The sequence below is a fragment of the Prionailurus viverrinus genome, chromosome C2 (assembly GCF_022837055.1).
Source record: "Prionailurus viverrinus isolate Anna chromosome C2, UM_Priviv_1.0, whole genome shotgun sequence".
NCBI classification, from domain to species: Eukaryota; Metazoa; Chordata; class Mammalia; order Carnivora; family Felidae; genus Prionailurus; species Prionailurus viverrinus.
Genome location: NC_062569.1, coordinates 93,970,270 through 93,996,016, shown reverse-complemented (window position 1 = coordinate 93,996,016; position 25,747 = coordinate 93,970,270). Strand labels below are relative to the sequence as shown.

Genomic DNA, 25,747 nt, shown 5'->3' with positions numbered 1-25,747 from the left:
GATAGAATTTTTCTGGAAAACTGTCTGGCCTGGTAGAGGTTTTTTGATGAATAAATCAAAAACTACTGTTTCAATTCCCTCATGCTACTGTTTTACACTTGACTTTCTATTTTTTCTTTTTGACTAAGTTTCAGTAAGTTATATTTTCTAGGAAATTGTCTATTTTCTAGGCAAATACCTGTAATTTTAATTTTGGGTGGGTATAAACATGCTCTTTAATAGTTTTTTTTTAAAAAGTCTACTATATATCCCTTTTTATTCTCTATATTGTTTACTTGTGACTTCCCTCTTTTTGTCTTACTCTGTCTTATCAATCAAAAGTACAACTAGTTTATTATTATTTTCAAAGAAGTAGCTTTTCATGTTTATTATGTGTGGCATACCCTATTCTGGGCAGTAGAGTGAACAAAATGGATAAAAATCTCTGCCTTCTTTGAAAGTATATCCTAATACAGGGAAATAAGTAAGCAATAAATTTAATAATAAACTAGTAAATTCCATAGGAGATTAGAAGGTGATGATTGCTATAAAAGGAAGTAGATTAAGATGACAAAAATTGAGAGAACAGGGGTGAGGAGCACAGGCAGATGGCAATTTAAAGTAGTTACACTTGACAAGCAAAGCCTCGGAAGAGAAGAGGGTGTTAGCCATGTGGATGTCTGTGGAAAAGACACTCCAGGCAGAAGGGATGGCTGGTGCAAAGACCCTCAGGTGGTCTAGGCCTGTGTAGAGTGAGGAAGAGTTGGGAAGACACGTGGCCAGAATGAGACAGGCAAAGCTTTCCCGGAGCTCATGGTTTAGACCATTTGGGGCTTTAGTCCAATGTTAGGACTTCAGGTTTCATTCTGAGGGAAATGCCCTCTTTTGCACAAAGGTGTGACATTATTTGACTTATTTTTTGGCTTGCAGTTGACCTTCTACTTCATGTGTCTTCACATTGTCTTTCCTCTGTGTCTGTGTCCAAATTTATTCTTATAAGGACACCAGCCATATGGGATTAGGACCCACCCTATTGGCTTCATTTTAGCATAAATACCTCTATTTATTTAACATAAAGACTCTATCTCCAAATACAGTCACATTCTGAGGTCCTGGGAGTTAGGACTTCAACATATGGATTTATGGTTGGGGGGGGGGTACTCAATTTATCTCATGACAATATCCACTTCACCATGGCTTTTAATCTTCTCTAGTTGAGTAATATTCATATCCTTTTCTGGCAATGTATCTTTAGACATGGAAACTATTCACAGATTTTGGTTACAGAAGTGATGTCTTTAATAAGTGAGTCTGAATATTGTACTAGCTGATTTATAATAAATGCTGGTAAGCCCCTGTTTGTCTCTTCCTCTCAAGAACAATTGTCTTCCTTCTAAGAATAGATGACCTCACCTTGAATCTTTCTTGTTTTTCTTTTTGTTTTTTCCTCCAGGAGATGCACCTCCTATCCCACAGACAAAGTGCACTGACTTCCAGAATGCTAATCTTCTCCAAGGCACCAATCTCAAAGTCCAGTTTCTCCTCTTCACCCCTTTGGATCCTAGCTGTGGTCAGCTAGTGCAGGAAAGTAGTGACATCCAAAAGTCTGGGTTCAATGCCTCTCTGGGAACTAAACTAATCATCCATGGATTCAGGTGGGAGTAATCAACCAATAGGATCATCTTCACTAAGAACTAGAGAGTGACCATAAGGCCACAGGAAGTTAATGGGGACCAAGGGGAGAGATGGATTTACTGACAGTCACATGTTTTATCTCTCACCTCCTGCTGTCTTTGAAGGTTTCTCATATCAACATGAATACACATTATGTTGTTTATTCCTGTTGGTCATGTATATTAGTCCTCTGCTTGGTCTTATCTACATGCTCTCAAACAGTAAATATGTATGACCCCGGACAAGTTGTCCCAGCACACGAAGCCTTGGTTTCCACATCTGAATAAAAGGGAAGTTGTAGAAATGGTCCCAGTTGATCTTTCCTTCCTGAAGCATGGGGTATGTGACTCATCTCAGCCAGTGAGGTCATGGGCTGTGTGTAATCAGAGTAAGGGCATGGTGTTTTTATCCAGGGTTTTATTTCCTCTTCTTTATTTCTTCTCTGGCTTTATGATTTAAGAAACTTCCACTCACGGGTGCTACTTCCATCATCTCCTGAGACTAACCTTTCTCAGGTTTGATTTCTTTGATGCCCTATCGTCCAAATTTTGTTATAATATGTAGTCACTGAGTCTCAATTCGACCACTATCCTTCCTTCCAACGTCTTCTCTCCAGAGCCCACTGACAAGGCCTAAAACAGAAGAAGGTTGGTGGGAGGAAAGAGGGAGAAAATGCAGTGAAAATAGTAGCAGTATAGAGCAACTAGAGATGGGAGTGTCCAATGAAGAGGTGGATGCAAAGGCACTGCACAAAGGATCACCATTTCATGGCCTCTGGGTTCTCTCTGCTTCTCAAATCCCTGGACCCTGAGCACCCGGCTCTATACCTCCTTAGGTATATACTTCCTTACTCTTATGCCAAAGTCTCTTCTCCAGAAAATCTTCTATTTAGCCACTATCTAAGGCTGTATGTGTATCCCCAACCAAGAGATAGCTAACAGAGCTGGAGAGCTCAGCAGCTGTCACTCTGTCTGCTCCTAGATCCCCTGAAATCCACTTTCTATGGCACACACCCAATTTGTGCTCCTCTGCCTACGTGAGTATGCTCTTACCATTCCTTCACTGTGGGCCACTGAGAAAACTTCTCCAGATCCCAAACTCTTGGTAAAGTTCTATGAAATTTTTTCTATCATTCTCCTTTTCCTAGAAAAGCGCTTTTATACTATGAGTTCCAGAAGAATAGAGACTATATCTTATTTTTCTTTATTTCTCACAAAGCACCTGGAATACTGACCCATTGAATTAATGAAAGTATGATCAAAAGAACAAGTACATAAAAACATTCTTCAAGGGAAGTGCATATTTTTAAAATATATTTTTAATGTTTATTTTTGAAAGAGGGAGAGAGACAGAGTGTGAGCAGGGGAGAGGCAGAGAGAGAGGGAGACACAGAATCTGAAGCAGGCTCCAGGCTCTGAACTGTCAGCACAGAGCCTGACACTGGGCTTGAACTCATGAACTATGAGGTCATGACCTGAGCCGAGGTCAGACGCTTAACCAACTGAGCCACCCAGGCGTCCCAAGGGAATTGCATATATTATAGAATGAGAATTAAGATTGCAAATCTTAACTCTAATGTACAAAGCTACCTTCTTTTTTTCTATAAATAACACAAGCAATGTCAGTACATATGGTTTGTGTGGTATCCATTGCCCAAAGGTACCTGACTGAGGGCTGGTGGGGCTGGAATTCAACCTGAGTTCTGAGCCCAGGCATGAGGCTGCATCTACCTAAAACAAAAGGCACTCTTTTATAATTTACACAAAGGCTCCATATATGCAGGCAGAAGCCCTGGTGACTATAGGATTATGTCCTCCCTATGCTCAAAGTGGTAGAGGGTTTATTGCCCATATATCCCCCTGATTCATTTTGATCGTCCCCCCCCCCCCCCGCCCCCGCCCCCGGGTTTATTCTGTTAATAGAGAATGTCACTGTAATTCCCATGACAATGGATATTGGCTTGGCAGATAATTTTCCCATCCTTTTTTGGCCCCATGTCTAGGGCTTTAGGTACAAAGCCTTCTTGGATTGATAAATTCATCGGTGCCCTTCTTCAAGCAGCAAATGCTAATGTGATTGCTGTGGACTGGGTTTATGGCTCTACGGGTATCTACTTCTCAGCCGTGCAGAATGTGGTTAAGCTGGGCCTAGAGATCTCCCGTTTCCTCAAGAAACTACTGGTAGGTACACAAGAGCTTTGGGGGAGTTTTGCCTGCTTATTAGGGGAGAGGAAACAGAAAGAATCAACATATGAGGAGGAGCTTTAGGGCGGAAGCAGAGCTACCTAGTGGCTTGTGGGTCTTCGATTCTAATCTCAACTTTACCACTTACAGTGCTGACTCTGGGCAAGTAGTTGGCCCTCTCTGAGCCTCCCGCTCCTCCTCTGTAAAATGTGCCACTGCATGTTAGATAGGGAGTCACTCGAGAGGGAGTGGCCATGGGCATTACTCACACACGTCGAGCACCAAAAAGAAAGTGAGGCAATCATCAAGGTGGGGTTTCTAGGAAGAAGTTGAGTGATGAATGGAATGAAAATTCTGCCTTTTTCCCCCAAAGTGTGTGTGGTGGGTACATCATGCCCGGGGTCCTCGGATTCTGAAGCTTCAAGGAAAAGTGTGACACTGTGAGGCCCAGGTTGCCATGGCCCAAATGCAACTCACTTGTAAATGACCCATTCTAGGTATTGGGTGTGTCGAAGTCCTCAATCCACATCATTGGTGTTAGCCTGGGAGCCCACGTTGGGGGCGTGGTGGGATATTTCTACGAAGGCCAGTTAGGACGGATCACAGGTAACATTATTCTCTGCCCATCACCCCAAGTTTGGAGATAAAGAGAGAATGCCCTTGAAATCCCTCTATTGAGGCAAGCAGAAGGATCTTTGTTCTTATGACCAAGTCATTTATTTCCACTAAATTTTACTTATTGTGGCCATTTACATAAAACAGTACTGTGTTGTTATTGTGTGATCTCTAATGTCAGTATAAGAGCCCATGTATTTCTTTCTGAGCCTCAGTTACTACTTCTGCGAAATGAGTTATAATAGGTCATATCTCCTTGGCCCACTGTGGAAATCACCTTTAGTCAATTATGCTAAATACTTGCAAAACACTAGGGATTTTATGCTTTAGAAGCTACCCTCAATCAATAAAAGACCAGAGTTATGTGGTAAATACTCTGCTTTCTGGCTCTTCTGTGGGACAACTTGTCCCACAGTCATGAGTCATGTTCTACAGAGCCTCTCAGAAGGGTCCCAGTGGAATGAGACCAAGTTGCCCAAAGTGATAATCCATTCAATACTTTTTTTTTCCCCCATGCTCTGATTCATTTTTTCCACTCCTTCATTATGCTTTCTGTGATCTACTCCCAAAAAGCTACTTATGCTTTAAATCCTTGTCTCAGGGTTTGCTTTGGGGGAGGGAGAGGAAAACAGACCCAAACTAACACCTGGGGACAGTGATTTTTACTTGTGAAGACTAGCACAAGGCCTTGAACATAGTAACTGCTCAAAAAATTATAGCTGTTGTTATGAGTACATGAGGATTAATATTACTCACATTAGCCCTTACCAACTGGCTCACTTCAGAGCCAGAGAAGCTGTGTCATTGAGAGTTAGAGACACAGCATGCGTTTTCCTGGGTACAATGGCCCTGAGCTGGTCCTCTTGTCCTCGGATCCTTGCTGGGGGACTCTAGGATCTGACCAGGAAGGACTGCCTGGAGAGGTGTGTGATGGGTCCATGAGGGTTCTGGAAGCTGAGATGAAAGGGGCCCCTGACATCAGTCTGTCCCAGCAGGCCTGGACCCCGCTGGACCAGAGTACACCAGAGCCAGCCTGGAGGAGCGCCTGGACCCTGGAGATGCCCTCTTTGTGGAGGCCATCCACACAGACACTGACAGTGAGTGGGGGTGACCCTCCTGGGATGGGGGGGGGATGAGCATGGCAGGGGCTAGGAGGCTGGCATCTACCTGTGTAGCTCTGGGCAGATTCCCTCCCTTCTGAGCTTCTGTTGCAGTGAGGAGTTTACCAGCATCATCTTGATCTCTGGTTAACACTAAATCTTGTGACAAGGCTGGGTGGGGGAGGACACTGCTGCCTGGCTGGCATAGGGGAAAGTCATACTACTTTTTTTCAGGGTGAATGTGCCTGGCCCCATGGGATTGGGACATTCCACTTCTGGGGCAGATACTCAGGCCTGTCAGGACTTCCTCCTCCCCAGGGAGGAGCCAGCCCTTCAGTCCAGTGAAAAATGAGAAATCCTACCCCCCCCCCCCACTCTGAATCCATTGTGACCAAATTAAGCTATTCTGACTAGCTGGAAAAGGGGATGGGCATTCCTCCTCATTTCTACTTTGATATGGAATGCCCAGGAGTTAGCCAGATCCTGTGCTCAGGATGGTGGGTATGAGATCAATTCATGCCTATCCCTCACCAGAAGAGTCTGCTATTCAAGTGAGAGGTGTCCATGTCTCATTCCCTTTGTTCAGAAGCCTTCTTCTTAGCACCCAACACTCACAGACTCATAATTCTGGAAGAAACCCATGCAGTCATGTAATTCAACCCTCTTTTCCACCTTTGTCATCTCACAGTTAGGAAAGCAAAGACCACAGGCTTCTGCCTAGCTGTTGGGTTAACCATATTAATTATCAAGGTCAACTACTTCTGTTTCTAAGTTTGCTAAATAGGTGACTTGTTAGGTCCCTATTTATCAGAGGGCGGCCTCTCAGTCTCCTTCAAAGTTGGAGCCTCTTCCTAATGTGACCAGAGGAAAAAAAATCATTCCATTTGTTTAACCGATTTTCATTGAATTATGTAGTTAGCACCAAGAATGCAACACACAAGGCATTGAAGAAGGTCCCTGCCCACATGGAAATACAGACTAATTGAGAGGGCATTCATTCATTACTTCCTTCAATAAACATTAGGTACTCACATGTGACAGGTACGGTGCTGGTATTAGGGATATAGCAGAAAAAAGGCCAAGTCCCTGCTATAAGTTGTAGAGCTTCCAGGCAAGTAAACAGACATTATTACACACTATAAGTGTGGTAATGGAGGATGTGGGGCAGAGGGTGACTTGTGGAGTGGGGAGGCGGATTACTTCAGGAAGGATTATTGAGGAAAGTCTGTCCCAGGAGGTGAGATTTGCGGATGAGAATGAGCAAGTCCTGGGAAAAGCTGGGAGAACATTCAAGTTGGAGAGAACAGCCAAACAAAAGCCTGGACATGGGTGGGGGACAGGAAAGAAAACCATGTGATTAGAGGGCAGGGAGTGAGGCTAGAGAAGAGGGAGGAGGACCAGGCTGGCCATGGTGAGGAGTTTACATTTTATTCTACAGGCAGTGAGAACAGGGAGGCAATTAGGATTTCCTGTAAAGATTATTGTGGATGCTGTGCACAGAATAAGTTGCAGAGGACACTAAGGGGAGCCTGGAGGCTCATTAGAAGGTGTTTACAGTAGAGGCCAAGAGATGGTGGTGGCTTGTGCAGAGGTGGGGGCAGTAGAGACAGAGAGAAATATAAAGACTCAAGGGGATGGGGCGCCTGGGTGGCGCAGTCGGTTAAGCGTCCGACTTCAGCTCAGGTCACGATCTCGCGGTCCGTGAGTTCGAGCCCCACGTCAGGCTCTGGGCTGATGGCTCGGAGCCTGGAGCCTGCTTCCGATTCTGTGTCTCCTTCTCTCTCTGCCCCTCCCCCCTTCATGCTCTGTGTCTCTCTGTCTCAAAAATAAATAAACGTTAAAAAAATTAAAAAAAAAAAAAAAAGACTCAAGGGGAACCAGGGTGGCTTAATCGGTTAAGCATCCGATCTCGGCCCACGTCATGATTTCACAGTTTGTGAGTTCAAGCCCCACATTGGGCTCTCTGCTGTCATCCCAGAGCCCCCTTTGGATTTCTGTCCCCCTCTCTCTCTGCCCCTCACTCTCTCTCACTCTTTGTCTCTCTCAAAAATAAATAAACATAAAAAAGTCTTTTAAAAAACTGAAAAAAGAAAGATTTGAGAGGTATTTTGGAGGTAGAGTTGACTAGACAAGTGATGGGCTAAGTGTAGGGAGTGACAGAAAGAAAGGAAGCAAGGATAACTTCCAGGTCATTGCTTAACCCCTGGATAGATGCCAGTAAACAAATAACAACCAACCGATCACTTACAGTAGTGATAGATGTGGGAAGGGGAAAGATGTTTTGAAGGGGAAAACTGGGGTCTTTGGCAGCTGCCACTGACCCCATCTGAGGAGTCAGCTGTGGTCACAATGATGAGATGAGGGCTAAAGTGTTTCAAATTAGCCAGATCTTATTTCTGCTCAGTCAGATAAGCACAAAAATATGAGGGAGACTGTGGAAATGTGGCCCCACACATACATATGTGAACTCTTGCTCAAAACAAAGTAAACCGTGTTTGACAAGGAAATTCACCAAGCTTGTAATATTTAGTGATTTACAAAAACTTATGTGAAGGGAGGGGCGCCTGGGTGGCTCAGTCAGTTGAGCGTCTGACTTTGGCTCAGGTCATGATCTCGCGGTCCATGAGTTCGAGGCCCGCGTCGGGCTCTGTGCTGACAGCTCGGAGCCTGGAGCCTGTTTCAGATTCTGTGTCTCCCTCTCTCTCTGACCCTCCCCCGTTCACGTTCTGTCTCTCTCTGTCTCAAAAATAAATAAACATTTAAAAAAATTTATAAAAACTTATGTTAAGGGATATTTTTCTCGAATTTATTAGACAAATATGAGTATCTTATGGCTTTATTCTTCTTTGCTTCCTTCCAGTGTATAAAAACACCTTTAGAAAACTGATGGCAGGTTCTTCAGTTTCACAGCACTTAGGAGTGAGGTGGGCACCCAAGGAGCACACAGAGTGGATGCGCTCCCAAAGGCAGAGCTCAGGCTCTGCTGCCAGTGGACCCTGCTGTGGGGCCTGGAAAATAAGCCCCTGCAATCAGAAGTAATGAGATTCTTCCTCCTTCCAGATGCGGGTATTCGGATTCCTGTTGGACACGTGGACTACTTCGTCAATGGAGGCCAAGACCAACCTGGCTGTCCCACCTTCATTCATGCAGGTCAGAAAGCCAGAGAGAGTTGGGGTTTGGCTGCCCCAGAGGCTGGAATTCACCAGTAGCCTATATGTTGAGTCAGCCAGTGTGGAACACAGGGGGGTCTTCCTTCTCATGTCCTTTGTTATGCCCCATAATGCCTTTCCCAGAACTTATTGAATAGATGTCTTTGGAGCCCAGGAATTCTGGGGGAGGAGTGCCCGAAATTAAAAGCGTACACCATACTTCTCCTGGCCTACCCACTTTTTAAGCCCTGCAGTGATATATCATCACTCAAGCCAATAAACCCTATTTTTCCTGGGCCCTGATTTGTGGCAGGTCCACACTAGCTGCATCCTCTGCAGAGCTTAGTTGTGGTAGAAGGAGAACGACACGCCCAAAGCTGGCTAGCTGAAGGTTCAATTCACTGATGACTTGCTAAATTTGACAGTTCCTCAAAATTGTTTTTAAGATAATCTTGAGTGCATTCAATAAATATACATTTCTTGGGTGCCCAGGTGGCTCAGTTAGTTAAGCATCTGACTCTTGTTTTCGATTTGGGTCATGATCTCACAGTTTGTGAGTTCAGGCCCTGTGTCGGGCTCTGCGTTGGCAGTGCAGAGCCTGCTTGGGATTCTCTCTCTCCCTCTCTCCTCCCTTGCCCTCTCTTCCTCTCAAAATAAATGAACTTAATAAAAAAATGTACAGTTTCTTTTCTAAATACACAATTGATGCTTGCACAATGTGAATTTGAACTGTACAAGTCCACTTATACATGGATTTTTTGATACAGTACAGTACTGTAAATGTATTTTCTCTTCCTTGTGATTTTTTTCAACATTTTCTTTTCTCTAGCTTACTTTACTGTAAGAATACAGTATTACACTTCCACCAAATATGTGTTAATCAACTGTTCATGTTATTTTTTTTTTTTTTTTTTCTGAAATTTATTGACAAATTGGTTTCCATACAACACCCAGTGCTCATCCCAAAAGGTGCCCTCCTCAATACCCATCACCCACCCTCTCCTCCCTCCCACCCCCCATCAACCCTCAGTTTGTTCTCAGTTTTTAACAGTCTCTTATGCTTTGGCTCTTTCCCATTCTAACCTCTTTTTTTTTTTTTCCTTCCCCTCCCCCATGGGTTCCTGTGAAGTTTCTCAGGATCCACATAAGAGTGAAACCATATGGTATCTGTCTTTCTCTGTATGGCTTATTTCACTTAGCATCACACTCTCCAGTTCCATCCACGTTGCTACAAAAGGCCATATTTCATTTTTTCTCATTGCCACGTAATATTCCATTGTGTATATAAACCACAATTTCTTTATCCATTCATCAGTTGATGGACATTTAGGCTCTTTCCATAATTTGGCTATTGTTGAGAGTGCTGCTATAAACATTGGGGTACAAGTGGCCCTATGCATCAGTGCTCCTGTATCCCTTGGGTAAATTCCTAGCAGTGCTATTGCTGGGTCATAGGGTAGGTCTATTTTTAATTTTCTGAGGAACCTCCACACTGCTTTCCAGAGCGGCTGCACCAATTTGCATTCCCACCAACAGTGCAAGAGGGTTCCCGTTTCTCCACATCCTCTCCAGCATCTATAGTCTCCTGATTTGTTCATTTTGGCCACTCTGACTGGCGTGAGGTGATACCTGAGTGTGGTTTTGATTTGTATTTCCCTGATAAGGAGCGACGCTGAACATCTTTTCATGTGCCTGTTGGCCATCCGGATGTCTTCTTTAGAGAAGTGTCTACCCATGTTTTCTGCCCATTTCTTCACTGGGTTATTTGTTTTTTGGGTGTGGAGTTTGGTGAGCTCTTTATAGATTTTGGATACTAGCCCTTTGTCCGATATGTCATTTGCGAATATCTTTTCCCATTCCGTTGGTTGCCTTTTAGTTTTGTTGGTTGTTTCCTTTGCTGTGCAGAAGCTTTTTATCTTCATAAGGTCCCAGTAATTCACTTTTGCTTTTAATTCCCTTGCCTTTGGGGATGTGTCGAGTAAGAGATTGCTACGGCTGAGGTCAGAGAGGTCTTTTCCTGCTTTCTCCTCTAAGGTTTTGATGGTTTCCTGTCTCACATTTAGGTCCTTTATCCATTTTGAGTTTATTTTTGTGAATGGTGTGAGAAAGTGGTCTAGTTTCAACCTTCTGCATGTTGCTGTCCAGTTCTCCCAGCACCATTTGTTAAAGAGGCTGTCTTTTTTCCATTGGATGTTCTTTCCTGCTTTGTCAAAGATGAGTTGGCCATACGTTTGTGGGTCTAGTTCTGGGGTTTCTATTCTATTCCATTGGTCTATGTGTCTGTTTTGGTGCCAATACCATGCTGTCTTGATGATGACAGCTTTGTAGTAGAGGCTAAAGTCTGGGATTGTGATGCCTCCTGCTTTGGTCTTCTTCTTCAAAATTCCTTTGGCTATTCGGGGCCTTTTGTGGTTCCATATGAATTTTAGGATTGCTTGTTCTAGTTTTGAGAAGAATGCTGGTGCAATTTTGATTGGGATTGCATTGAATGTGTAGATAGCTTTGGGTAGTATTGACATTTTGACAATATTTATTTTTCCAATCCATGAGCAGGGAATGTCTTTCCATTTCTTTAAATCTTCTTCAATTTCCTTCATAAGCTTCCTATAGTTTTCAGCATACAGATCCTTTACATCTTTGGTTAGATTTATTCCTAGGTATTTTATGCTTCTTGGTGCAATTGTGAATGGGATCAGTTTCTTTATTTGTCTTTCTGTTGCTTCATTGTTAGTGTATAAGAATGCAACTGATTTCTGTACATTGATTTTGTATCCTGCAACTTTGCTGAATTCCTGTATCAGTTCGAGCAGACTTTTGGTGGAGTCTATCGGATTTTCCATGTATAATATCATGTCATCTGCAAAAAGCGAAAGCTTGACTTCATCTTTGCCAATTTTGATGCCTTTGATTTCCTTTTGTTGTCTGATTGCTGATGCTAGAACTTCCAGCACTATGTTAAACAGCAGCGGTGAGAGTGGGCATCCTTGTCGTGTTCCTGATCTCAGGGAAAAAGCTTTCAGTTTTTCCCCGTTGAGGATGATGTTAGCTGTGGGCTTTTCATAAATGGCTTTTATGATCTTTAAGTATGTTCCTTCTATCCCGACTTTTTCAAGGGTTTTTATTAAGAAAGGGTGCTGGATTTTGTCGAAGGCCTTTTCTGCATCGATTGACAGGATCATATGGTTCTTCTCTCTTTTTTTGTTAATGTGATGTATCACGTTGATTGATTTGCGAATGTTGAACCAGCCCTGCATCCCAGGAATGAATCCCACTTGATCATGGTGAATAATTCTTTTTATATGCCGTTGAATTCGATTTGCTAGTATCTTATTGAGAATTTTTGCATCCATATTCATCAGGGATATTGGCCTGTAGTTCTCTTTTTTTACTGGGTCTCTGTCTGGTTTAGGAATCAAAGTAATACTGGCTTCATAGAATGAGTCTGGAAGTTTTCCTTCCCTTTCTATTTCTTGGAATAGCTTGAGAAGGATAGGTATTATCTCTGCTTTAAACGTCTGGTAGAACTCCCCTGGGAAGCCATCTGGTCCTGGACTCTTATTTGTTGGGAGATTTTTGATAACCGATTCAATTTCTTCGCTGGTTATGGGTCTGTTCAAGCTTTCTATTTCCTCCTGATTGAGTTTTGGAAGAGTGTGGGTGTTCAGGAATTTGTCCATTTCTTCCAGGTTGTCCAATTTGTTGGCATATAATTTTTCATAGTATTCCCTGATAATTGTTTGTATCTCTGAGGGATTGGTTGTAATAATTCCATTTTCATTCATGATTTTATCTATTTGGGTCATCTCTCTTTTCTTTTTGAGAAGCCTGGCTAGAGGTTTGTCAATTTTGTTTATTTTTTCAAAAAACCAACTCTTGGTTTCGTTGATCTGCTCTACAGTTTTTTTAGTTTCTATATTGTTTATTTCTGCTCTGATCTTTATTATTTCTCTTCTTCTGCTGGGCTTAGGCTGCCTTTGCTGCTCTGCTTCTAGTTCCTTTAGGTGTGCTGTTAGATTTTGTATTTGGGATTTTTCTTGTTTCTTGAGATAGGCCTGGATGGCAATGTATTTTCCTCTCAGGACTGCCTTTGCTGCGTCCCAAAGTGTTTGGATTGTTGTATTTTCATTTTCGTTTGTTTCCATATATTTTTTAATTTCTTCTCTAATTGCCTGGTTGACCCACTCATTCGTTAGTAGGGTGTTCTTTAACCTCCATGCTTTTGGAGGTTTTCCAGACTTTTTTCTGTGGTTGATTTCAAGCTTCATAGCATTGTGGTCTGAAAGTAAGCATGGTATAATTTCAATTCTTGTAAACTTATGAAGGGCTGTTTTGTGACCCAGTATATGATCTATCTTGGAGAATGTTCCATGTGCACTCGAGAAGAAAGTATATTCTGTTGCTTTGGGATGCAGAGTTCTAAATATATCTGTCAAGTCCATCTGATCCAATGTCTCATTCAGGGCCCTTGTTTCTTTATTGACCGTGTGTCTAGATGATCTATCCATTTCTGTAAGTGGTGTATTAAAGTCCCCTGAAATTACCACATTCTTATCAATGAGGTTGCTTATGTTTATGAGTAATTGTTTTATATATTTGGCGGCTCCGGTATTCGGTGCATAGACATTTATAATTGTTAGCTCTTCCTGATGGATAGACCCTGTAACTATTATATAATGTCCTTCTTCATCTCTTGTTACAGCCTTTAATTTAAAGTCTAGTTTGTCTGATATAAGTATGGCTACTCCAGCTTTCTTTTGGCTTCCAGTCGCATGATAAATAGTTCTCCATCCCCTCACTCTCAATCTAAAGGTGTCCTCAGGTCTAAAATGAGTCTCTTGTAGACAGCAAATAGATGGGTCTTGTTTTTTTATCCATTCTGATACCCTATGTCTTTTGGTTGGCGCATTTAATCCATTTACATTCAGTGTTATTATAGAAAGATACGGGTTTAGAGTCATTGTGATGTTTGTATGTTTTATGCTTATAGTGATGTCTCTGGGACTTTGTCTCACAGGGTCCCCCTTAGGATCTCTTGTAGGGCTGGTTTAGTGGTGACAAATTCCTTCAGTTTTTGTTTGTTCGGGAAGACCTTTATCTCTCCTTCTATTCTAAATGACAGACTTGCTGGATAAAGGATTCTTGGCTGCATATTTTTTCTGTCTAGCACCCTGAAAATCTCGTGCCAATTCTTTCTGGCCTGCCAAGTTTCAAAAGAGAGATCAGTCACGAGTCTTATAGGTCTCCCTTTATATGTGAGGGCACGTTTACCCCTTGCTGCTTTCAGAATTTTCTCTTTATCCTTGTATTTTGCCAGTTTCACTATGATATGTCGTGCAGAAGATCGATTCAAGTTACGTCTGAAGGGAGTTCTCTGTGCCTCTTGGATTTCAATGCCTTTTTCCTTCCCCAGTTCAGGGAAGTTCTCAGCTATGATTTCTTCAAGTACCCCTTCAGCACCTTTCCCTCTCTCTTCCTCCTCTGGGATACCAATTATGCGTATATTATTTCTTTTTAGTGTATCACTTAATTCTCTAATTTTCCCCTCATACTCCTGGATTTTTTTATCTCTCTTTTTCTCAGCTTCCTCTTTTTCCATAACTTTATCTTCTAGTTCACCTATTCTCTCCTCTGCCTCTTCAAGCTGAGCTGTGGTGGTTTCCATTTTGTTATGCATTTCGTTTAAAGCGTTTTTCAGCTCCTCATGACTGTTCCTTAGTCCCTTGATCTCTGTAGCAAGAGATTCTCTGCTGTCCTGTATACTGTTTTCAAGCCCAGCGATTAATTTTATGACTATTATTCTAAATTCACTTTCTGTTATATTATTTAAATCCTTTTTGATCAGCTCATTAGCTGTTGTTATTTCCTGGAGATTCTTCTGAGGGGAATTCTTCCGCTTGGTCATTTTGGATAGTCCCTGGCGTGGTGAGGACCTGCAGGGCACTTCCCCTGTGCTGTGGTGTATACCTGGAGTTGGTGGGCGGGGCCGCAGTCAGACCTGATGTCTGCCCCCAGCCCGCCGCTGGGGCCACAGTCAGACTGGTGTGTGCCTTCTCCTCCCTTCTCCTAGGGGCGGGATTCACTGTGGGGTGGTGTGGCTCGTCTGGGCTACTTGCACCCTGCCAGGCTTGTGATGCTGGGGATCTGGCGTATTAGCTGGGGTGGGTAGGCAAGGTGCTCGGGGGCAGGAGGGGCAGGCTTAGATCGCTTCTCCTTAGGTGATCCACTTCAGGAGGGGCCCTGTGGCAGCAGGAGGGAGTCAGATCCGCTGCAGGAGGTTTGGCTCCGCCGAAGCGCAGAGTTGGGTGTTTGCGCGGAGCGAGCAAGTTCCCTGGCAGGAACCGGTTCCCTTTGGGATTTTGGCTGGGGGATGGGCAAGGGAGATGGCGCTGGCGAGCGCCTTTGTTCCCCACCAAACTGAGCTCTGTTGTCAGGGGGCTCAGCAGCTCTCCCTCCCTTTGTCCTCCAGCCTTCCCGCTTTCCGAGCAGAGCTGTTAATTTATGACCTCCCAGATGCTAAGTCGCGCTTGCTGTCGGAACACAGTCCGCCCGGCCCCTCCGCTTTTGCAAGCCAGACTCGGGGGCTCTGCTTGGCCGGCGAGCCGCCCATCCGCCCCGGCTCCCTCCCGCCAGTCCGTGGAGCGCGCACCGCCTCGCCGCCCTTCCTACCCTCTTCCGTGGGCCTCTCGTCTGCGTTTGGCTCGGCGACTCTGTTCTGCTAATTCTCTGGCGGTTTTCTGGGTTATTTAGGCAGGTGTAGATGGAATCTAAGTGATCAGCAGGACGTGCGGTGAGCCCAGCGTCCTCCTAAGCCGCCATCTTGCCGCAACTCAACTGTTCATGTTATTAGTTCATGTTATTGTTCTGGTCAACAATAGGCTATTAATAATTAAGTTCAAGGGTCAATGTATTCTTCTAGAATGTTCTTTTTTTTTTTAATTTTTTTTTTACATTTATTTATCTTTTGAGAGACATAGACAGAGCACAAGTTGGGGAGGGGCAGAGAGAGAAGGAGACACAGAATCCAAAGCTGGCTCCAGGCTCTGAGCTGTCAGTACAGAGCCCGACGTGGGGTTCGAACTCACAAACTGTGAGATCATGACCTGAGCCAAAGTCAGACGTTTAACCGACTGAGCCACCCAGGTGCCCCTAGAATGTTCTTTTTGAATTCATTCTTCTTAGCATTATTTTAAATAATATTAAATTTGTCAAAAGCTAAGGACCAAGGGTTGTTTAATCTTCTCACATTCTTCTTATGAACATAGCCAACCTATCAGCATTTCTTACAGGAATTTTATCCTGATTTCTGATTACTATGTTTTTAGTCTTTTCTTGCCTTACCAAATTTTTGACACTTTAAGGATTCTTTTGACAATTTTATTGAATAATCCCTAATCTAATTTACTAAATTCATTGATTATCCAAAAACATGTTTCCTTTCACAATTTGTAGATTTTCCAACTTTTTTTTTTTTTACCAGATGGGATAGTTTGGTTTTAATGGCTTTTGAATATTTCTGTGACATTTCAGCGGCCACTTTTTATTTTTCTTCATAACACAATTTGAAAAGGGTTTAGTTTGTACCCCCCACCTCCCTGTTGCAGCTGGAAGGAGCTTGCCCATAGAGAGTGTGCCAGCCATGGGAAAAAGAGAGTTGACACACAGCTCAGATGTGGTTACTGGTCCCAGAGTGGGGGTCCCAAGGTGAAGGGGGACTCTGAAGACCTCAGAACGCTAGAGCTGACTCCCTTGGTTGTCTCATTGCTGGGATGAGTATCATGAAGTTATAAAAAATTTTGTTGGGTGTTGATGAAGAAAGTAAAATGTGTAGACAGATATTCATTGTGAGAAGTGGGTAAAGATCACCAATTGTCTGAAAGCTCCCATTTTCTGAAAGAGAGTTTGATGATCATGGAAGAATGGGTCTCAAATTAAACAATTTTTTTTTGATAGATTAAGCTTAGGTATCTCTGGAAAAGGAAAAGGAAGAAAGCAGTAGCCATGTCCATTAACATTAAAAAATGTGGCTCAAGAGACATCCCATGTATTTGTAGCCTGCTGGAATATAAAATTCAATAGAGTTATAATAAGTAGCATGGAGGGATTTTCATTTGTCTTAAACTAAAACCTTGGTTGTGTTTTTTACCCTGTTAAGGTTACAGTTACCTGATCTGTGATCACATGAGGGCCGTGTACCTCTACATCAGTGCCCTGGAGAATTCCTGTCCATTGATGGCCTTTCCCTGTGCCAACTACAAGGCCTTTCTTGCTGGAAAATGTCTGGATTGTTTTAACCCCTTTCTGCTTTCCTGCCCAAGGATTGGTAAATGCCACCCCTTTGACTTCCTTTGACAATTTGGGGAAAGTTCAAGTCTTGCTAGTTGTCACCTCTTTAAGTCCTGTTCTTCTGTGGTCAATAAGTCTATCCAACTACAGTAAGGAAATTCACCAATGAAATGTTCAGCCTGTCCCCACCTGGAGGATGGCATTTGGCCTTACACATCCCACCTCTTGCCATCCATGCTGTTGCCTGATACTCTACTTGCTCTGCACACACCCTTCACACACAGCCCCTTGTCTGCAAGTCCAGGCAAAGGACACTTTATAAACATTGGTAGAATTCAGAACTGCTGCCCCCACTCCCAGACCAGATGCTTGCCATAGGTCTTTCTAGCTAGGCCAGCCATTCTCCAATTCCTGATAGATTCTAAATCAAGGTGTTGTGGGGAATCCCCATGAGTGGCACATATGGCCCCCTTTAGGGGTTTGAGGCTGTGGTGACCATGTGCCAGCTGGAGGGCTGCCTAATTGCTGGCTGGCTTGGGCACATTGCTGGATGACCCAGGCTAGTCTGGGGAGAGGGGCTGGGGAAAGGCTGAGGGATCTGACCTCAATTCACCCTGTGCAGGTCATTGCTGAGAACATCCTAGGGTTCTCCAAGATGAAGCGTTTCAGGAAGAACTCTGGGGGAGTATAAATGGTTCCTTTCTCGCCCTCATTCTCCCACTTCCCACCCCTAGCTGCTACTCAGAACCGCAGCTTGACAAAATGTTAAAGTAGATGTAGCTTCCCACAATAAAGCAAATCAACATTACTTCCTACTCATTGTGCATATGCCACAATTTCCCCCAAATGTGATGGACCAGCCACCTCACACTTTCCCCAGCCTCAGCTCTCACTACACTTTCCCTGGCACTGAACACCCAAGGGATGTTCATGTTTCATGTTTCCTCACCCTGTATGCCTTTGTCCAAACTGTACTCCCTGCTTGTTATGCCCTTCCTTAACTTGTCAACCACTATTCTTCAGGTCAAACGCTTTCCGTGCTTTGTCTGTGAAGGATATAAATGCCGTTAAAACAACTGTCTAATAGATTATTTTACAAATTGGAGATCTAATTTCAAATTTCTGATACATACCTCCTGAGAATGGGCCAGATGATCTTTAAAAAATGTGCTTCCTGTGTATTTGCGTGTTTATCTCTGACTGGACTGAACTGTATGTATCCTGGGACCCACCTTAGGGCATGACATATAATGAGCATACAGTGTAGCTGTTTGTAGAATGAATGGGTGTGCGAATTAATCAATATGTGGTTGCGTGCCATGGGACACTGAAATGGCCTCCTCAGGGGTCTTGTTTTTTGTCTTTGCTTCTGTATTTCCAGGGCTGATGGAACAAAGTGGTGTTAAGATACAGCCGCTTCCCAAGGAAGTGAAAGTGTACCTCCGGACCACTTCCATGGCTCCGTACTGTGGTGAGTGGGGGGTTTGTGTGTAGCTCAGGTATGCTACTGTGCTGTTCTGCAGAGTCCAGGGCTCTGGCGTGGGCTGTGTCTAGCATGGCATGGGAGCTCAGGCGTGAGGTGAAAGACAGGGGCAAAGATGTCATAGGAAGGGTGAGGGGCAGCAGCTACTGGTCTTAGACCCTAAACTTTCAGAGCTAGTCCAATCCATGCTCTACTGCAGATTATCAGGTATCTTGCTGTCTATATACTTATCCTAGTTCCTCCCCACCTCGCTTCAGTGTGGGTTCTCTATAATGTGGTTTTTGGGAGCACCCTCTGGCTTCATCCTTCCCACATACTTTTTTTCACCCCCTCCTCGATGCCCATCTTATGTGTCTCCTACCCTGGCAGCCCTGTTAGGTCAGGGTCTCTAAGGAATGTTGAACCTTGCTCTCTACTTCCCCTACATACACATACTCCAACTATTTACTATTGCTTCTAACCACTATGCTTCACTGAAGCTAAGATACCAGTAAAAGATGTTAAATGTGAGAGAAAAATGTGTCTTAGATTCTATGAAATATTACAGGTTAAAGCATCATTTTATCCTATGCTGTTTGCGTCTTAAGTAGAGTGATTATACTTCCTTAGTGCTTGTTATCATAGGATCTTGTCTGGTTTATTGTGTGTATAGGATAAAAGTATGCTGGTTAGGATGATAAATTGTACATCCAAATTAACTCTGATATTCTGATCAGCTTGTGTCTGGTTGGTGGAGGGATCTTTCTTTATGGCCATTCCTTCCTTGGACCAGAACTCCTGTTGCCATGTGATATGGAGCCCAAAGTTCAGATTGTGGTCATGCAGACTTGGACTTGAATGTCAGCTTCTCCACCTACCAGATGTGTCATCAGAAGCAAGTTACTTAACCTGGCTGAACTCTCCATCCTTATGTAGAAAATGGGAACAACAACAGTATCTACTTTAAAGAATCAATTGTGAGGGTAAAATAAAATAGTATACAGGAAGTTGCTAGCACAGTGACTAGAGCTTGATAAGTAATAATTCCCTTCCTTTTATCATTCAGAGAACTGGGGGAGACTAGATGCGGGTGTTTATCATTCTAGAGAGAATTCATGGCTACCTCTTAGGAACAAGTGGATTATAAGAGTCGACTGTGGGCTTCTCACATATATCTGCTCATTTGACAACCCCACTCTAGTTAGCTGTGAGGACGGGGAGGTTCTGAGAGATTAAGCCTTGTGCCCAAGGGTACACAGTGGTGTGGAAAAGGCAGAATTCAACTCAGGTCTTCTGACTCCAAAATCTATATTCTTTCCATGTCACCACCTGCCTCCACACTGGCTTCTTTGCCTCTGCTTCTGAGAATCTGCTCTTTACAACCATATTTCTTGGATCCTCTTCTGTCCTCACCACCCCCTCCAGAGGTCAGCCTGGGGGAGGATGCTTTGTCCAGTGGTGGAGGCAGCGATGCCAGGACCAGATGTCCAGTTTTACTTCCAGTTCTGGGACAGCTTCACAGCAACCTGAACTGGCTCCTTCCTGTCTGCGCAGCCGGGGACACACATGGCAGGGAGCCTGGGGCACGCTTGAGGCTAGAGGCATTTCAAAGTCCCTGCTGAGGCAGACTCACATAGCTATAATTTTTCTGACTGTTTCGTATTTGTTGTGAGACTCCCTCTCCATGCCCCAGAAGCATGGCCCTGTCTGTTCAAAAACCTCACAGAGCTACAGAAAGAAATAAACCAGCCTGAGTACCTGCTTTTCTGCATGCTCTGCGCCTTGCAATTCTGAGCTTTTTGTTCTGAGCTCTGAAGCTAGGAGTCTCCTCTACCTGGAGGGATAAGCCATCCACTTGGTAGTTTGGGTAGTACCAACGGCCTGCAGTTCCCGCTGTCACCCACTCCCAGGCCCCACGCACTGGGTGCCCATTGCCCCACTTGGCCTGCCTGGGTCTCAGCGGAGTTCAATAGGACAGTGGTCGCCCTTGACCCCTGCCAGACATGCACCAGCAGGGCAGAGAACCTTCTCCAAATAGTTTTTCTAACAGTATTACTTTTCCCTTTATAGAACAGTGTTTCACACAAAGTGCTTTCTCTCCATTACCTCATTTAATCCTTGCCAATGTTCTGTGAGGTGACATCGAGGGTTGTAGATGAAGGAGCCAAGACACAGAGAGGTTCAGTGACTTAGGGAAAGGAAACAGCGAGTAAGCAGCGGGGCCAGGCCTTGGATCCAGATCTCCTGATCAACCATCCAGGGCTCTGTCTGCTGCCTCCCATGTCTGACTCCTGCACCGGAGATTGGATTCCGCTACTGATTCCCACCCATCCAGTGTTAGTAGACCTGACCCTCTTGGGGCTTCCAGATAATATAAAGAGAGAAGCAGAACTTTAGGAAACTTTCTTAATGAGTGAGATCTGCTGGCAAAGGAAGAAGTGGTATAATATGTAAAAGTAAGCCCTGAGAATTCAATTCCTAAAGCTTACGTAATTTAGCTTTTTTTCCAGATTTCAGTTACCCACTACAATTTAGCTCTTGCCCATTATCTTAACAGTCTGCATCCTCTAGCAAACAACTGAGAAAGAGACAGAAGGGGCATGGCATTGGATGTGTTCCTCTGTGGAGAGGAAGCATACGGTGCTCTCTTTTCTTCCATGTGGGTTCTTGGCATCTTAGCACCTGTCAGTGAGTCTTGTTACCAACTCCATTAGCCCAGATGGATCATAGCTCTCCTCCAGCTTAGTGGTGAGTCTACCAAAATCCATTTGATGTCCCCCCAATATTTGCCTTTAAAACATGACAAATGAAAAAGTACAAGTAGGGCAGAAGTGAAGAATTGCCTGTCCAGCTATGTCCCGATCACCAAAGAAGTCTGTGGAAATGCCCCAAGACTAAAGATACTGCAAAATGCCACCAGATGGGTCTCCCCCTTAATAAGGAAAGGATAGGAGGTTAGGGAAGCTGTAATTCTTAACTTCTCTTGCCAGAGAGACAGCAGGGGCATCACCATGAGCCAGGCTCCTCGTCTGGTTTATGTCAGTGACGCAAGTTTGAGAGCCCCAGGATCGATGCTGCCTGGGAGGGTGGAGATGCCATACAGGCACCCAGCTGCCACAGAGAGGGAAATAGTCATCTCCTACACACAAGTGGGCTCCCTGACACTGTGCATATGGAGGGTTATTTTAGGAGTTAATTATTTAGTATAAGAAAGATCTTTTCAGTTCTTTTAAAATCACACCACCGAGATAATGTCATCAAGCAGAGAGGAGTGGGACATTCTAGCATTATAGGTAATAATAAAAACTAACATGTATTGAATGCTTCCTAGGCACAGACACTGTCTAAGGACTTTTGTATTAACTCATTTAACTCTCATTCAGACCCATTTTTATTATCCCCAATTTACAATGAGGAAGCTAAGGAACTGGGATGACAGATAATCTGCTGCTAGTCACACGGCTGTTAAGAGGTAGATCTCAGATCTCTGCACTGCTGCTCTCCGGGGCTTTTTGCATGTTGCACCCACTGACCTCTGGCCCAGGCATCTGCTCTGCTTTGGTTTCCCAGTGCATCACAGCCTCGTGGAGTTTTACTTGCAGGAGCCAAGAAAGAAGGATACCTGTATCTCCATCACCTTCCTTAGCAGCAATGTTACTTCCTCGGTCGAGATCACCATGTACGTAAGTGTCCCGCGTTACATGCACACATCTCCCACAACAGGCCCTGTGCGATCACTGATGGGTGACCTGAGCCCGCTGGGCTGGAGGTGGGGGTGAGGGCAGCACCTACTACAGATGCACCCCACAGACACATGGTGGGCAACTGTCCCAGGTTCAGGATCAGTATCGGGTCCAAGGATAGTGTATTCAGACAACAGCAGCTGAAGCAGGCAGACAGCAGTCATGGGATGTCTCAAAAAGTGGTGAGAACAAAGTAATTCGGTCCCTGATAGGAAACAGTAGTCAGGACTCCAGGAAGGCCACATCAGGGATGTCAGCAAGTAGGAGGACCTCAGCCGCTAGCCCAGGGAGGGCTGGCCAGAGACTGCGAAGCACCTACTCTTGGAAAGTAGGGGCGGTACTAGGTGAGTTAGTAGAACTGAATCACAGGCAGAGGGTCAGTTAGCAAATGAGTACAAGGTGAGGCCAGCAGGGCTTGATGCCAGGTGGTGCCAATCTCTGGAACTGGGCTGAGCATTTCCTTCCCTTATAAGGTCACATCTGGGCATAGCGGCTGGCAGGACCACACTTGAGGTGGGAAGACAGAGAACTTCACCTATAGGAAGGCTCAGGCCTGGCAGGGGACAGGAACTCAGCAGCAGTGGTGCATGTTTCTTTAAAAAGCAATTGGTTAGGGGTGCCTGGGTGGCTCAGTTGGTTAAGCTTCCGGGTCTTGATTTTGGCTCAGGTCATGATTTCACTAGTTCATGGGATTGAGCCTTGCATTGGGCTCTACGCTGACAAAGCAGAGCCTGCTTGGGATTCTTTCCACCTCTCTCTCTCTCTCTCTCTCTCTCTCTCTCTCTCCCTCCCCTGCTCATGCTTGCATGCATGCTCTCTCTCTCAAAATAAATAAATAAACATTAAAAACAAAAAAAAAGCAATTGGTTAGTTACTCCCAAGCCAGCAGGAGCCAGTCTAATCAGAGAAGTAACTGTCTTGGTCAGGGTACAGTCCAGAAACCAGAGTCCAAGCTGGGAGTCCAACAGAGGGACTTCAACCCAGGGAACTAATTACAAATGTGTTGGGAGGGCTGGAAACCCAAAAGGAGCATGAGGCACTGCAGAGATCAGCAACAGAGGCCACTCCGCCTGTGGGGTTGGAGGAAGAAAGCCCGGAGGTGTTTGTAGAATACCAGCAGGATCTGGAAGCAGGCAGGAAATATATCCCCTCTGGAATCACAGTCCAAAGCTGTCTCCCCACTGTGCGTGCCTCCTGCAAGTTAGACCTCACTGGAACCTACTGGCAGGGGAGCCTGAGAAGTGTGGTTGGCAGGGGAACGCATGAAGCACAAACACGGAAATGACCAGTGCGTGTGCACAGAAATGTACAATTGTCCACAGTGGCAGGTGCCATGAGGACAACTGAGACAGAGCCTGACCAAGTGTGAGAAGGTGATGTTTGAGGAGTGTTTGAATTGACATTTGAGTAGTGATTCACAGGAGTTACCCAGGCCAGGGGTTAGTGAGAATATGGCACAGGGAGTGGAGAGCAGGGGGTAAGGCATTGGAGAAGGAAGGAGCAGGGGTTGCAGCTGAGGGCCAGACTGTGCCAGGCATTGAAGGACAGGTTAGGGATTTTTATTTTTATCCTGAGAGCAGTTTGGGGAGCCACTGGGAATTTGAAGCAGGAGAGTGACCGGATCAGATTGGAGTTTGGAAATATTTCTCAGGCTGCAGTATTGGAGGTTAATTGCACTACCAGGGAAGACAAGTTTCCACTGAGAGGAGCACATTTCTGGATTCCCAAACACCCTGCCACCAGCCAGGGCTCCAGCTCACACAGGCCAGAGAGAAGTCCCGCAGGCAATCAGGACCCCAACACAGATTTTCAGGTGCCCACGTTAGTCTTGCAGATTATAGCTGAATAATTTTCACTACATCAGTTCAAGGTCACATTATTTCCACAAGGTGTTTTCATTGCCTCTTGGTTGCATGGGTAAATGAGCCAACATTGGCAAGAGTCCTGACAATGACACATAAGTGGCCACTCATTAGAATCACCTGGAAAGCATTAAACACCACTGACCCCCAAACCCTGCCCCAGGCCAATTGCAGCAGAATCTCTGGGCATAGCCTCAACCACTACACTTTTTTTTTAATGTTTACTTATTTTTGAGAGATAGAGACACAGCACGAGTGGGGAAGGGACAGAGAGAGAAGGAGACACAGAATCCAAGGCAGGCTCCAGATTCTGAGCTGTTAGCATAGAGCCCGATGTGGGACTCGAACTCACGGAGCATGAGATCATGAGCTGAGCTGAAGCCGGACTCTTAACTGACTGAGCCACACAGGCGCCCCTCAACCACTACACTTTTAAATCCTCCCTGAGTGATTGGAATAGATATCTACAGATTCTTCCTTCTCCCCAAAACAATTTGCATTACTCTTTTGAAGAAGACTATCAGAACATGGTTATCTTCAGTTCCTTGTTTGTTGGTTTTTTTCTCTCTTGCAGAATAGAAATTGAAAAAGGCAGGGCTGGGGGGAGTTTATGTGTGAGTCTACTTTCTATAGCTTTGTGAAATCCCAAGGTTTCCTTCTAATTAGAAAATTTACCCAAACCAGGTCTTTCGGCCACTTACTCATAGCGTCCTTCATACCCTGTTAGTTTGCAAGCTCCTCCATTCATGCAGCTTCTTAAAGGGAAAAACCTTATTTTTTTTCCTCTGAAGTATTTCAAAACACTTCTAAAATTAAAAAAAAAAAAAGGAACAGCTTTTAAAGTTGTACAGAATCTTCCTCAAAAGAAAAAAAAAAAACTAGGGGCGTTTGGGTGGCTCAGTTGGTTAAGCCTCTGGCTCTTGATTTCAGCTCAGGTCATGCTCTCATGGTTCATGAGTTCAAGCCCTGAGTTAGGCTCTGCACAGACAGTGTGGAACCTGCTGGAATTCTCTCTCTCCCTCTCTCTGCCCCTCCCCAGCTCATGCTCTCTCTCTCTTTCTCTCTCTCAAAATGAATAAATAAACATTAAAAAATATTTTTAAAAATCAACAACTATTTTCTGAGCCATGTTCAAAGCTGTGAGTATATGTGCAAAGGGACTGGTTAGTGTGATACAAGGGATCACGGTCCCCACCTTCAAGGAGTTCTTTTGTGCATGAAAGCTAACCAGTGCTACCAGCGGAACCCCATAGGAGCCAAGGGGAAGCAAAGGCCAAAAGTGCTTCAATAACTTAATTTCCCTTTCCCTTGCAGACCTAGACAGCAACTCCAGGGGAGAGGAATCATAGCTCACACCAACGCACAGTGCCAGATAAACCAAGTGAAATTCAAGTTTCATTCTTCCAACCTAGTTTGGAAAAAAGACCGGACTACCATTGCTGGAAAGTTCTGCACTGCTCCTTTGCCTGTCAATGACAAGTAAGCCCAGAATCCACACCTGCCCCATACATACCCACAAGGACCAATCCTGACCTGAGATGTGACATTTGTTGAGGTACAGTCTCATCACAGAGATTAGCTTCTTCAACAGAAATGACAAAGACCTAGGGTTTTCTTGAATTTCCTATGGGGCCATCTTGGGTTGGAGGTGTTCAAAAGCCAAAGAGGGTAGGCTTCAATTTCCCATTCCCACTTCA

At 44.5% G+C, this 25,747-nt stretch overlaps 1 protein-coding gene across 11 annotated transcripts in view; it reads left to right on the top strand.

Moving 5' to 3' along the window:
* LOC125175425 (ADP-ribosylhydrolase ARH1) overlaps positions 1-25,747 on the top strand; it is a 43,545-nt gene that overhangs the window by 16,983 nt on the left and 815 nt on the right. For 6 of the 11 annotated variants that reach the window (XM_047875975.1, XM_047875977.1, XM_047875974.1 and 3 more), the window contains 9 exons: positions 1,433-1,634; positions 3,656-3,833; positions 4,334-4,442; positions 5,447-5,548; positions 8,612-8,701; positions 16,853-17,020; positions 18,365-18,454; positions 22,016-22,124; positions 25,365-25,529. In XM_047875975.1, coding sequence (XP_047731931.1) covers positions 1,433-1,634; positions 3,656-3,833; positions 4,334-4,442; positions 5,447-5,548; positions 8,612-8,701; positions 16,853-17,020; positions 18,365-18,454; positions 22,016-22,124; positions 25,365-25,529 — 1,213 coding nt within the window. Of the gene's footprint in view, positions 1-1,432; positions 1,635-3,655; positions 3,834-4,333; positions 4,443-5,446; positions 5,549-8,611; positions 8,702-16,852; positions 17,021-18,364; positions 18,455-19,238; positions 22,129-25,364; positions 25,530-25,747 lie in introns of those variants that run through there. The other 5 variants (XR_007155791.1, XR_007155789.1, XR_007155790.1 and 2 more) reach the window with 5 other exon arrangements.